The following is a 14,573-nucleotide window of genomic DNA, read 5'->3' on the forward strand; positions in this document are numbered from 1 at the left end:
TTCACTTCAAACGCACAACAAATGAAGGCAAAAGTCATCTTTATCACAGTTAGCCTATTGCCCGGTGGTATTGTTTCAGCACATGCTCGTAAGGGTATACAGATTGGACAAAGAGCCCCAAAAAAAGGAAACACTAGAAAGACTGCCATGGGAGAGTATATTAGTAATCATTAATCGGCTGTGCATATTTCTGTTTATTAACCATCCAGTGTTCAGATAAATACTTTTAACTACAAAGGCGGTTTAACCACATCCTTGACTTGAAAGCAACTCCTCTTAATAAAACAGTTTCCACCTTAGTAGCTTCTATTACAGTTTTGGCCGCACTAGTACACAGGATGCGTTTGTCTCCACTTGCATGTGTACCAGTAGCTGTAGGTTCCAACATGTTCATTTCTTCCAACTGCTTGTTACATTTTTGGCATTTCCCCGACGTTTCAGATCTAAAGAGAGGTCTGTACAAAATATCTCATAATACAATATTCCTGTAAATGGGAATATATTATGTTGGCACTCTAGTTGACCGGCACCAAATAAGGACTTATGACTGCTTATTGTTTGTTTCCAATAGTTTAACTGACTCTCAACTTTTCTCCCTTGCAGAGAATGCTTATGAAAACACCATCGTCATCAACTGATCTTCCTGGCAACTATGGATACCGATATTACCACGTGACCTGGGAACCTATCTGCACCAGGGATTAGTGCTTGTCACTATGTACATTACTGTGTAAATTCTTTATTGTTCATATTACCCCTGGGCTAAAACAACCAGCCCTGCCACTTTATCTTGACTGCACTAAAATGTGTCAGTTCTCTCAATCGCACAGGCTCGTCATCGTGTTTTGGCCTTCGACCATAAATCCTGAATGACATAGATTTGTTGTATGTACCTTACATACTTACTCACATGTTCATGAGGCAAGATGTTGGCGTTTCAATACTGAAAGTACTTATACGTAGCAGTTTGTGTAGTATATAATATTCTTTGTACTGAAAATGATATATGATTAAGTAAATAGATATTAAAGAATTTAATACTTGTACATGTACTGCTATTTCTTAGTAATCATACAGCGCCTGTATCATTTTTATCATTTGTAACATATGATGTAGTTAGAAGTAAAATACAGATTATAGTGCGTCCCATTCATGATTCACCCCAGAACTTCCACATAAATAGAGGTCTGACCACATGTAGTCCAGATCACGTACCCTCTTTCTGAGAAGGGTAAAATGGTATGGCTCCCATGACCACCTGCAGTTTAGATCACGTACCCTCCCTTCTGGGAAGGGTGAAAAGGCATAGCACCCATGACCAGTTGTTTGAGGAAAACGCTGTGGTTATGTTAGTCAGATAAGGACGCTGGATGATTAAAACAAACAGCCAACAGGACGTCACACTGTAACGTAATAGTTTAGCAGATGGTGTATTTGATCACAGTGTGCGAAATAGCCTGATTGATTATTTCCGGTGTAATCATATACGTGACATTGCTATCATTCTTCTTTGAAATGCATTTTAGACTTTGCATACATGAAGGAAAACCAAATTCTATGGATAGGCAACTTCTTTACTGCAATGGGTGCTACCGAACCGTCACACCCATTGCAATAAAGAAGCTGACGATCCATAGAACTTTATTGCTATCATTCTTGCCTTTTTAGTTTAGGGAGCAGTAATATTTAACAACATCTTTATTACCTCCATCAAGATGCCGCTCTCACTGTCATACGATTGCCCCTCCTTATGCTATACATGTACTTATTTTCAACAATATTAATCATAATTTAATCATAATCATCGTGTTATAAGAAAAAAAAATCTTAACTTCATTGCTGCTTAGTCATGCTTGTGTTATGGTTAAGAATTTTGCCGTGAATAAAGGTGGAAGAAATCCCCTTTGAACCAGCACAACAGAACAAGGAGAAGTTTAAAACATTCAAATATTGTATTATGAGCAAGGGGATATATAATATAGCAAACTCACCAAAGTCTTAGTGCAAGAGAGAATCAGTTATGCAGAATGTAACACAGCAAGCGGTCTGGTAGGTATTGATGGATGCAGAAATACTCCAGTGAATGTGTGCCTGTGTCCCTGTATACACAGCAACTAGCATTTAAATATACTGTCATAGTTTCAAGAACTTTCGACCACTTATGACCATCGCCAACACCGTAGAATGCTCTAGCAGTCTCCTGGAAGCAACAAATAATCAAAACAAACGCAAGAAGAGGTAACTCTACAGCACTTCCGGAAAGCCTGCAATGGGTCACAGAATATGTAATATAGCAAACTCACCAAAGTCTTAGTACGAGAGAGAATCAGTTATGTAGAATGTAACACAGCGAGCGGTCTGGCAGCGCTGGACAGGTGTTGATGGATGCAGACAGATACATACTCCAGTGAATGTGTGCCCGTGGCCGTGTGTACACAGCAACTAGCATTTAAATATGCTGTCACACTTTCAAGAACTTTTGAGCACTTACGTCCGTTGACAATACCGTAGGATGCTCTAGCAGTCTCCCGGAAGTAACAAATAATCAAAACAAACTCAAGAGGAGGTAAACTCTACAGCACTTCCGGAAAGCCTGCTGCCCAAATCCTGAAAGTGCTGACCATCTTTTATACGAAATGTGACCCATCAAAATTTTTATTCATAACACTAAAACCTTAAATACTGTGACCCAATTACAACTACAGCAATAATAATTAATAACAGCTCAAACTACAACTATTACAAGAGTGTAACACTTGTTCATTCGTTTTCTACAACAGTAACGATGTACAGTATCTAATCATCACTGCACACCGTTGCAGCCTTTCTGTACAATATTTAGCCTTTCTGTACAATATATTTGCCGCATTATTTCATCAGCTTTGATAAACTTATAATCAGCAGTTCTTACTTATTCCATCCGACACCATGAGAAGTGAAAAATAATGTAGAAATACCAAACAATGGTGTGATTGGGAATGTTAATCACTTCAAAACAAATGATATTGCTCATTTATTTTCACAACCTGGGTACATCAAAGCATGGAGTGTACATGGAGTGTGTGGAACAAAATAACAATCATTCCATCCGACTCCTTTACCTAGATGAATATGGCTGGTCTCAAATTGGAAACTGAGCACTTCCTTTGTGTCACTCAGGGCCAGTCACTTTCCACTCCCAATCGCCTAAAAGCGATTTTTAAAGAAAATATGAACATGAAATGTCGACTTTGAAATGAATTCACAGAGATTGCCCAACACCTTGTCAATGGATGCCCTTCCTTGGCACAAACAGCATATCTAGAAAGACATGATGGCATCTGACGCTGCTTCTATTATTTTCACTCCAGGTCTATTCAAGGTACGACCCTGAACATGTCCAGGGCATCCTGGAGGGCGATGTTTTAAACTTGTCTGGAAGAGGCCAATATACAGCGTGATAATTCCAGCCAAAAGACCCGATCTTGTCATTTTGGATCATAATGAGCGTTACAAACCTGACTGTGTCAGGATCACCCGAACTCTCTCTGCTGCATCTTACCTTTAATCTACAAAACGTAATAATAATAATAATAATAAATGGCTGAGCAGCAACGATTTCCTTGCATAGACTGATAAGTAAAGGCATGATCACTGTCACTGCAGAGTTTTCATATGCATGCAAGCAACACTGTCAAGTAGTTTGGAGGACATTCTGCGTTTTACTGTGGACTTGTAGCATGACTGACGTTATTGAGCGTGACTTGATAGACATCAAAAGTAGTGCGCACCCTTACAAACCCCAGTATTGTGATCTACCTTCAGTTGTAGCCTGTTTGCCCAAATAGCATTACTAGTTTTATTCATACCTATGTTATGAGAGTGTATTTTCTGTAATGATTATTATTGGGTCACAGCATTTAGTGTTTTAAGTGATAATTTATTTAGATCTCATTTCGTATCATAAATGTTCAATACTTTCAGTATTTTCCCCGCAGGCCATTAAGGAAGTGCTTTAGAGTTACCTGACTTGTGTTTTGATTAACGTTTGGCTTCCGGGAGGGTGGAGAAGATTCTACGTTGATGGCGATGGTCGTATGTGCTCGAACTTTCAGGAACTTTTGACTGTATATATAAAGGTTAGTTGCCTTGTGAATTGTGAATCCGCACCCGTGAACGTGACCATTTCTTTGTAAACCAATGTCTTTGTAAAATGTAACAGAGTCCAATACCTTTCCTACAGGAAGTTATTTTTCATTTCTTGTGTTTCGTTTCCAATTCTTATAACATAATTGGCATTTGGAATTTTGCTGAGTGCGGTCTTAGACTAAATTCATTCACATATGGAATATGTGTTGAACCATTCCCCCAACTGTAGCTATCCATTTAACTAAAGAGTAAAACATCACAACTGTATGAGACAAATCTCCACCACATACCACACCAACATCACTATTGTGAGAACATCTTGGTGCCGTTCCCCAACTTGAGTGTGAACATTCGTCTAGGGAGGTGTCTGTTCCCTGTAACAGTCGACGTTACTCAGCCAAATAAATCCTTCACCTGGGCCATAAGACGTTGTCACAAAGGCCGTTGTCATAGACACGAAAATCCGTAAGGAAAATTGCTTAGCTGTTAGTTACGGTACTTCCCCTTCCCCTCCCCCCCCCCACCCACACACACACACACACCTCGACGATATAAAAACTAACACTCTAATTTACTAATTTAACTTCCAATCATAAAATACTTATCTATTTACAAGTCACTCAACAAATCTAATTCTTTTAAAAATGCAATAATTAAATGATAACTGCTAAAAAGGTCCTTCATAGTTCGTGTTTTGAAACAATTATCCCTTGTGATGGAATATTCGGCACAGTCAACTAAGGCATGCTTGACCGTGATCATTTCATCACAAGGGATGCAGACCGGAGGATACTCACCTTTCAAAAAGTATTCATGAGTATATCTTATACGACATCGCCGCATGATTACCTCTTCAAATCTGGACTGTCAGCCCAAGTAGGTGCAACCAATATAAGGTTTTATTTCATGTAATTTATTTATCACGATCACGGATATAATCTCCAATGCAAGCTTTGTAATCAGTATGGAGTATGGAATAAGAAGTGGTGTCACAGATTTGTTGCGTGCTGCCTTGGCAGCAAGATCGGCCATTGTGTTACCAGAAATGCCTACGTGGTTGGGTAACCAACAGAAGACGATGTCGTATTGGCCAGTAGTAAGACTATTGAAAGTGGATGTTTACAAGACAGATTTTTAATCGCCTGAAGACAGGAAAGAGTGTCTGAATAGATTATGTACTGTTTATGTTTAGGGTGTCTTTGGATATATTTAAGAGCCGTTAGTATGGCGTTTCCTTCTGCATTAAAATTGAACTGTTTTCTGGAATTCGAGAAGATATTGTTCTGGATCCAATGACAGTGGCCAAAGGCCACTGCGCCACCGTCCTTGGATCCATCTGTAAATAAGGGTTTATAATTGCCATATTTATGTTTTAATTGATTATATTCTTGTTTGTATTGTAATTCATTCGTTTCTGATTATTTAAATGTAGTTAATGTTAGGTCCACTTGGGGCCTAACCAATTGCCAAGGAGGAGAAGACGGAAGACGGGAAGGAGCTATATATTCCAGCTCAATGCCGGCCGAAGAAAGAAATGGTTTAATTCTTAAACCAAGAGGCGGAACAAGAGAAGATTTCTTTTTGTATAAATCCTCATACAGAGAAATTATAATGCAGGGTTTGGCTTACTGGAATATAATTTTGTTACATACTGTAAAGCTAACTTTATACGTCGCTGCTCAAGAGATGGCTCATCAGCCTCAACATTCAGGCTGTCAACAGGTGAAATTCGAAAGGAGCCAAAACAAAGTCTTAAACCTTGATGGTGAACAGAATCTAAAAGTTTTATGCTGCTTTTACAGGCTCTACCATATACAATGGAACCGTAATCACGTTTTGACCGGATTTGTATTTTCTACAAAAGTGTATACAATTAGTCGTGGATTTAGAAAACTTAAAACCGTTTTCAAGACACCATTTATTTATCTTATTTAAACACAACTGTAGTTGCCGTTCAATAGTATGCATATGTTTTCCACGACAAGAAATATTAAAATCTCCACAAAAAGAGATCCATCAACTGAATCGTTAAAAACCTTTGGCAAACTGTTGATCCTAACACTAAATAATGAGACAGACAAAACACTGCCTTGTGGGACACCCTGATCCTGACTTTAATGATCAGACAGGGTAGAACCCACTCGGACTTGGAATCGTCTGTCTTAAAAAATTTGTGATATAAAAAGAGGTAAACGACCCTTAAACCAAAATCATTGAGATCTTCCAAAATGCCATACTTCCATGTCGTATCATATGCCTTTTCAAGATCGAAAAATATTGATACAGTATGTTGTTTATTTAGCATAGGATGTTGGATAAAAGACTCTAAGCGTACCAAATAATGGATGGTACTACGATTTTTCCGGAAACCACATTGAATGTTAGTGATGAAGTTGTTGGTTTCCAGGTACCAGACTAAACGATTATTAACCATACGTTCCATTGTCTTGCAAACGCAGCTAGTTAAAGAAACTGGTCTGTAATTAGATGGATCGGTATGATCCCGGCCAGGTGTAGGAATAGGAATGATTATGGCATTTCGCCAAGATGGTGGGAAATTACCAGAAGTCCAGACACTGTCAAAGATATTCAATAATGTTCTAAACACGATTCAGGAAGATGTTTAAGGAGCTGATAATGAAGATTGCCGGGGCCTGAAGCAGTGTCATGAGTTTTTCAAGGAGCAGCATTGAGCTCAAGAATAGAAAATAGTTCATTATAATCCTCCCCATCATCTGAATTAAAATTAATATTCTTTTTTTCTTGATGGTCTTTCTGAAATGTCGGTGAATAATTGGATGAGGAGGAACGTTTAGGTAACGTTTCACCTAGTTTATTAGCAATATCTGCTTTTTTAACTAAAAGAGTGTCACCCTCCTTAAGATGGTGCACACTACATTTGGAACCTTTACCTTGTATCTTCTTCACCGTATTCCATACCTTAGAAATAGGTGTTCGTGAGTTAATTATAGAAACATAATTTCGCCATGACTGTCGTTTATTTTGTTTAAATGTACGACGAGCCTTGGCTTTTGAAATTTTAAACTGGCTTCAGTTATGGACGGCTGGATGTCGACGGAAATATTTTCCCGCCTTTTTTCTAGCTCTTCTAGCTTGTTTGCAATCAACAGTAAAAAATGGCTTCCGCCAACCTGCAGCACCAAGGATACTCAGATGATATACTGCAGCAGAAGAATTATAAATAATTAGTCCGCTAGATTGGCACATGAGCCACCGCCTTCTGGGCATAAGGCTCTAGGCAAAGATCACATATTGCAAAATCAGAAACATTTTCATGACAAATAGAGTCAAGACCGAAATGAAACCAAGTCCAAAATCAAATTTGTTAGATGAAATAGATACAATTCATGCACACGGCTTGGTATGACAAGCCGACTGGTTCAACCGGGCCCATTCAACCACCCGTCTAGGTGAATTCAGGGCCAAAGTGGTGTATTTAGCAACAGGAACACGGTTGCAGGCTCCTGTTGCCCTCAACCACCAGGATCCCTTCCTCCACGGACACAGGGCCGCAACCCACGGCAAACGGGTTGGTGGACCAAATATACCCCCGGGTCCACAACGGGGGTGTTGGCGAACTCTTGGCGTTACCCAGCACCCACCACGACGAGGTGGCTCGCCACGGGTGCCAATTATGTTATGAGAATTGGAAACAAAACACAAGAAATGAAAAATAACTTCTTGTAGGAAAGACATGGGACTCTGTTACGTCTTACATAGACATTGGTTTACAAAGAAATGGTCAGTTTTATGCAAAACGTAATCTCTCACATGACACGTTTGTGCTCTTATATTATATGGCTCATCAATGTGTTTTTAATGAATCGAAAACTGTTGAACTCGTAAATATATTGGGTCTTAAAATATCTCCTGGTATCAAAAGAAAATGTATTTCAAATGTTATAATTTATGATGAATGTGGGAGACCCTAGGCATCATAGAGAAAGCCAGAGACTAAAACTGGCATGTCAATACTCATACCGTATACCCATAATCTCATAATATACTTGCACATTAATCTGTTTATCTTCTTTGTTTCTCAACCTATGTGGTGTTCTGCCCATTCTGATTAGATATTCTCAACATACACGACATGTAACACATCGTCTGCAGTTATTGTCAACAAACACCTTCCATCTCCTAGATATAAACTACCATAAAGAAATTAGATTTGTTGAATGAATTGTAAACAGATAAATATTTTATGATTGGAAGATTAAATTAGTAAGTAACTCAAATAGTTAGTGGCTGTACCTTCAAAGGGGATTGAAGTACTGTCAAATAGTTGTCCTCCTGAGAGGGTCCGTAAGTCCTAAAACATTTGATGTAAATTTAAGTCTTCCAGGTAGAATAAGTGTTCTTTTACTGTATGGCTAGATTTGTCTAAATTGCTAACAGCTGAAGGGATGATGTAAATCCAACTAGGGTCCATGCAGGAAGCAAATGTACTGTACGTCCCCATGGTCCTTAGTATGGTGATCTACCTTCAGTTGTTGGCAACCTATAGCTCATTTTTATATTGTATTGCCCTCCATAGATACACATTGTCTTAGGTCTAATCACTAGTTTTACACTTTACTCTGTGATATTCTAGTTAGTTTTACTGTCTTCGTTGAAAGGTTTTTACAATGTATGTGCTATTACTTTATTTGTATTTTTATAATTAATCGTTCTCGTCACGATGTGGCTGCAATATTGTCGATGTGACGTTAAATATTAACTCACTCTCTCACTCACCCACTAGATCTAAACTATCGGGCAAATGAAAGTAAATTTACAGTAAATCAAATTCCATTCATTCGTGAACATCTCGTCGGAAAGCGGTGGTATAAATGACATTAGTCAAAATAAAATCAGTCCTGGTGTAAGCCTCTTGAATGGGTTTAAGTGTTAATTTGAATACCACTTCACTTGCATATGTGCCAACACTTTTTGTTTCGTGATTGATTGTACACATGCAGATTACAGCTGATGTCTCTGATATGTCTCCGCGGAGATACCCATAGGCACATAGCGTGCGAGTGAGTTTAGTTTTACGTCGCATTCAGCATTATTCCGGCTATTTGGTTGCGGTGTGTAAATAATCGAGTCTGGACCAGACAGTCCAGTGATCAACAGCATGAGTATCGATCTGCGCAATTGGGAACCGATGACATGTGTCAACCAAGTCAGCGTGCGATCCCGTTAGTCGCGTCTTACGGCAATGAGCGTCGCCTTATAATGGCACATATGGGCTGCTGAAGGCCTATTCTACCCCCTTCACGGGCGGCACATAGCTTTCATCCATAGCGATGTTTATCACCAAAGCTCCCACATAGAAACGTTGTTTGTTTCAGAATAGCAATCATTCCAGCCCACACCTTTGCCTGGATGAAGTCGGCTGGTCTCAAATTGGAAACTGATGACATCCTTTGTACTGCTCAGGGCCAGTCACGTTCCACGGGCAATCGCCTTTAAGCGATTTTAAAGAAAATATTAACATAAACTGTCGACTTTAAAATGAATTCTCAGATATTGTCCAACTCCTTGTCAGTGGATGTCCTTCCTTGGCACAAACAACATATCTACAATGACATGATTGCATCGGACGCTGCTTGTATTACGTCTTCGCCATGTCTGTGGCTTTGACTCCATGGTCCATCCATGGTACGACCCTCAACATGCCCAGGGCGTCCTGGAAAGCGATGTTTTTAAACTTCTCTATAAGCCGCCAATATACAGCGTGATAATTCCTGTCAACAAACCCGATCTCGTCCTTTTTTTATCAAGCCAGTGAATTTGGCAAGATTCAGGAGAAACAAGGGGACCTTGCCTTTGAAATGTCTAGCTTGCATCGAAAGTAGACTGTCGTCAGACTCGGTGTTTCCCATAGTTCTCGGTGCCCTGGCTTTGGTACCTCCTGATCTTTCGGAACAGATTAGGAGAGAGAGCGGGTTCTTCACCGCACGTCTGACACTGAATAATGGAGAAGGCTGCAGTGTTGGGGAGTCTACATGTTTTCCGAGTTCTTGGTGGATACGACTAAGCATTGTTTCCCGTGAGAAGTCCCATTTGCTGTCTGAACTGCGTGTAAAGGGGGCAAGGGCCTGAGCCTTATAAACCTGACTGCCAGGACAGCGCGTACCCTTTCTACTGCATATTACCTTTCATCCGTAAAACGTAATAATAATAATGAAGGGTTGAGCAGCAACGATTTCCAAACGTAGACCGATAAGCCAAGGCATGATCACTGTCAATGCATATGCACACAAGCCACGCACTGTCAGAGAGTTTAGACGACATGCCGCATTTACTGTGGACTTGCAGCATGACTGACGTCATTCAGCGTGATGTGATGGACAGCAAATGTAGTGAAGTCCCCCATAAACCCTATTATCGTGATCTACCTTCAATTGTAGCCTCTTTTATATTGTGGTTTTGCCCAAATAGCATTACTAGTTTTAATCTTACATACTAGTTTTAATTCTAACTGCGATAGTCTAACTTTTTAATGTCATTTGACGATAGGTTCTATAATGTGCACACATTCGCACATCATAATGCAGATCAACGTCAAATTTGTTGGTGTCACGATATGGATGGAACACTGCCGATGTGATTTATAATTGATATGTTCTCTAGATGGTTGTGTTTTAATGGATGGTAGTATAGATGAGGAACGTTGATTATTAGAGGCTTTACCCTCACAGGGGGTTGAAGTATTGTAAAATTATTGTCCCCCTGACTGGGTACGTAAGTCCCAAAATTTTCAAAGTAAATTTATATTTGCCAGGATTTTAAGCGTAGTATTTTTGTTATTTTAATTTGGCTTAAATTTCGTACAATCGCCAGCGGCTGAGGGAATGGTGTAAATCCAACTAGGGTCCATGCAGGTAGCAAAGGTACTGTAAGTCCCCATGGTCCCTAGTGTGGTCATCTACCTTCTGTTGTTGGCGATCTATAGCCTGTTTTTATACTGTATTGTCCATATAACGATATCAGTTTTAATTTTCCACCCTAACTTTAATCCCATTTGTGATATTCTAGGTGTTGACATGTTTTATAATGTACACATAGTCCTTTTCATTGCTGAATGTTCCCGTCACGATGTGGTTGAAATATTGCCGATGTGACATTTAAGGTTAACTCACTCACTCACCCACAATGAAAATGATTTGAAACAAAACATTCACTCATTCATCCCGCTCGTAGCAATAAATTCATATAACCTACACAGCCTACTATTCCACGTGAAATCCAGTGTCTACATGTTTCCATTTCAAAATGTTGCCACCTGTCAAATGTCTTTAGGTGAAATTAGAAAACCTTTCAAGTCATTCTTAATGTAGTGTTTCATTTCTTTAACCGAAGAAAAAATATATAGTTATTATTGAACACAAATTATATATGCGCCATTATGAGTATATCTGCCGATCGCCTCTCGTCATCAGTCATCTTCACAACCCCTACAGGAACCGCGGAGAAACATCCATTTATCTTTACTGCTTTGTTATGAAAACGATGAATGCGATTGACTCATATTCCCATGACACGGAAACAGAAGAAAGAAACTCTACACTGTGTGTATATCAATGTACGTAACTAAAACCAGCCAGAAACGAAAATCCCTGGTTACCAATTACCACGTTTACATATATACATCTTCACACAATGAGATCCCAAATGTGTCATCAAAATAATAACGATAAAGTATTCGAATCCGTCTTTTCAGTTTCAAACCAAATACACAGAACTAAAAGCCGGGGAAACTGCAACCTCTTAAAAAGATTCTTGTCGCTATTACTCACAACCCCCTCTGGACTCATACAGTTAGTAGCAGCTGGCCTCGTCGTCCCTATTATACGTCATGGTAGATTTACCACAGTTCTGAGGCTAATAAATGTGTTTCCTGAAAACTTCGGTTGAAACGTCTTTACGAGACACTGGTATATTCTGATACTCACATCATCTTAAGTAGCTTTTGTATTTTACATGGAACGAAAATTTTAAAGACGTAGGGGAACACTCTTCATTAAATGGTATGATAAGGGTATCCGGGAAACAAATCTTAATAGCAAAGAAACCGAAGAAGGTAATGGCGTATTGTGTGTTTGTCAGTATAAATAATTAAGAACAGTAAAAGTATCTTTTTTTGACAGAATGCGATCCCAAATGTTTCCTCAATTAGCTACAACAGATATTTTGGGAACAAGGTCCATAACTTTGTCTGATGATGTGATAAAGGAAACTTTGAATTGCTTTTCCTTTCAGACTTAAAAGTCTTTCCTACTTGAAAGACGGCTAGAAAAGCTGTTGGGAAGAGAAACTGCAAATCTGTAGTTTTGAAAACAATTACTTATTTCGAAAACCATATCTGAGTTTTGATGGTACACATTTCACCAACTATTGCCCAGTTATGGTAGAACTGCCCATAGCAGCTGTATTTCTTCTGAGCTGGCAAAAAGTAGTTTGCTCTGACATGAAGTTTGGGTTCTTCCAAAGCGCTATGGTTGAAGATGGGGTGGACATTTCATGGAGTGCAGCCAGTGTGTCTAGTAAGCTGAAGTGCACAGCCCTGTGTCTTGCTGAAAGCGAATGCTCTGCTTTTGTCTTTGATAAGGCAATGGGTTCGTGCCAAGCATTTAGGCCTGGCCAACGAAAGGTGATGAGAAAGCATGGCATCACTGCGTACTATTCTAAAAGTCGTAAGTATGTGTTGTTAATCTCAGTCATTTACAACACCCCACATCGACGATGTGCCAGGTACTTCAATAATGTGAAGAACACATTGTAAGTTCGTGTAGAAGATTTTGCCAAGTAATTACACATGGGACGTAACCAAATGAGCTTTAGCAACGTGCTTTGTATCCCTGCCCACCATGTTGCTTGTGCACATTTAAGAATGTGTTGACTTAATCAGGATATTCTTGGGAAGCTACCAGAGGTACCGAAGCTACAGCACGAACGAAGAGACGTACCAGTTGGTACTAAAATGCAAGAGTTCCTTTCACATGAGAGGTCTGCATATTATCTGTTTTGAAACACATTTAAATGATTTTATCATCTAAAATGGTGTCCGTGTCAAAACTTCTGATTTCACGTTGAATTGGAATATGCTGCATTTCGTTGCAGGATCTGCAAGCATACATCGGGTTTGTGACAATGACAAGGACTGTTATGGCAAGGGTTCGCTGTGCCTTAGTGGGAGGTGTATATGCGATCCAAAGTTCACCTACAACACATCGAAACAAGCTTGCGTGAGAAGTACGTCATGTGTGATAGTATGTAACGCATGCTGGTTGAATAGCCCTTACTCAATGGGGCGATTGTCTACGATTGTGTGTCTGGCACATATTCAGCGCGCTGGTTCTTGAGACCGCACTTGTGCCAATCTTACAGCACAGCCAATACAAGTGTATGTTATTGTCTGTGACAAATGCCTCTGTTAATCTGATTGTGTTCTCATGGAAGTGAAGCGGCACATTAAATGGAAACCTCACTACTAATGGGTTTGGTTTTTGGAATGGGCAATGGAATTGCATTGGTTCATTGAATCTGTTGTCCGGGCTCCAAAGTTTATGCATTGTGTAGACCTGTTGTAAGGAATTAGTAAATTGTACATTGAAAATAACCTTGTATTTCCTAAAGTCATCAGCACGTTTGACTTGCAATAGACTCAGCAATATAGCGATCATATGATTTGGGGTAGGGGTAGGGGTAGGGGTAGGGGTAGTATTTGAAGGTGATGGACAATTATTCAATGACCGAATGTGCACAGTGTACATGTGTTTATTATATGTTACAGAACCAGCTGCCATGTATCAGTCTTGTGTGAATGACGACCACTGCCTCGTCAATGGCTCAGTGTGCTTCATGGGGAAGTGCATGTGTACCCCGGGTCTCAGCTACCACAAGGCGGAGCAAGCATGCGTTAGGAGTGAGTAATTAATGATAAAAGAATCAAATTGATTGTTTTCCATATTCATCAGTAAGTGTGGTTTAAGACAAACGTGCTGACGATTAGGTGCCTGACTCTGAGAGTGTGGGTCGAATTCCGGACGTGACTCAAACCCCAAAGTACAGGAATCTGTGCTCTTGTTACAAAACCATGTACTGACGGCCGCATACAAAGCCACATGCACTCGTCAACGGCATTGGAAGTGCAGCCATTAATTGTGCTTAATAACAGAGGTCACCAATGAGGACATTTTCCTGGAGGCATTGTCAGCATCAGCATCAGCATTTTCTTCACACACTCATCCCCGTTGTCGATATTTATCGGGTTTTGAAGAAGCCTAATGGTTAAGTGTGTGGATGTCACGCTGAAGACCCGTGTTCGTTTCCCACATGGGTACAATGTGTGAAGCCAATGTGTGGTATCCCCCACCTTGTTTTTGCTGGAATACTGCTTACAGTGCACGAAACTATCCTGACTAACTCACTGA

At 39.8% G+C, this 14,573-nt stretch overlaps 1 protein-coding gene across 2 annotated transcripts in view; it reads left to right on the forward strand.

Moving 5' to 3' along the window:
* LOC137291361 (deleted in malignant brain tumors 1 protein-like) overlaps positions 1-1,043 on the forward strand; it is a 54,321-nt gene extending 53,278 nt beyond the window's left edge. For both annotated transcript variants that reach the window (XR_010957255.1, XM_067822680.1), the window contains one exon: positions 604-1,043. Coding sequence is in view for 1 of the 2 variants with exons in the window: in XM_067822680.1 (XP_067678781.1) it covers positions 604-638 (35 nt within the window). In the remaining variant the exon portion in view is untranslated. The remainder of the gene's footprint in view (positions 1-603) is intronic.
* Positions 1,044-14,573: the final 13,530 nt, after the last annotated feature.

This window comes from Haliotis asinina, chromosome 1 (genome assembly GCF_037392515.1).
Source record: "Haliotis asinina isolate JCU_RB_2024 chromosome 1, JCU_Hal_asi_v2, whole genome shotgun sequence".
Classification (NCBI taxonomy): domain Eukaryota; kingdom Metazoa; phylum Mollusca; class Gastropoda; order Lepetellida; family Haliotidae; genus Haliotis; species Haliotis asinina.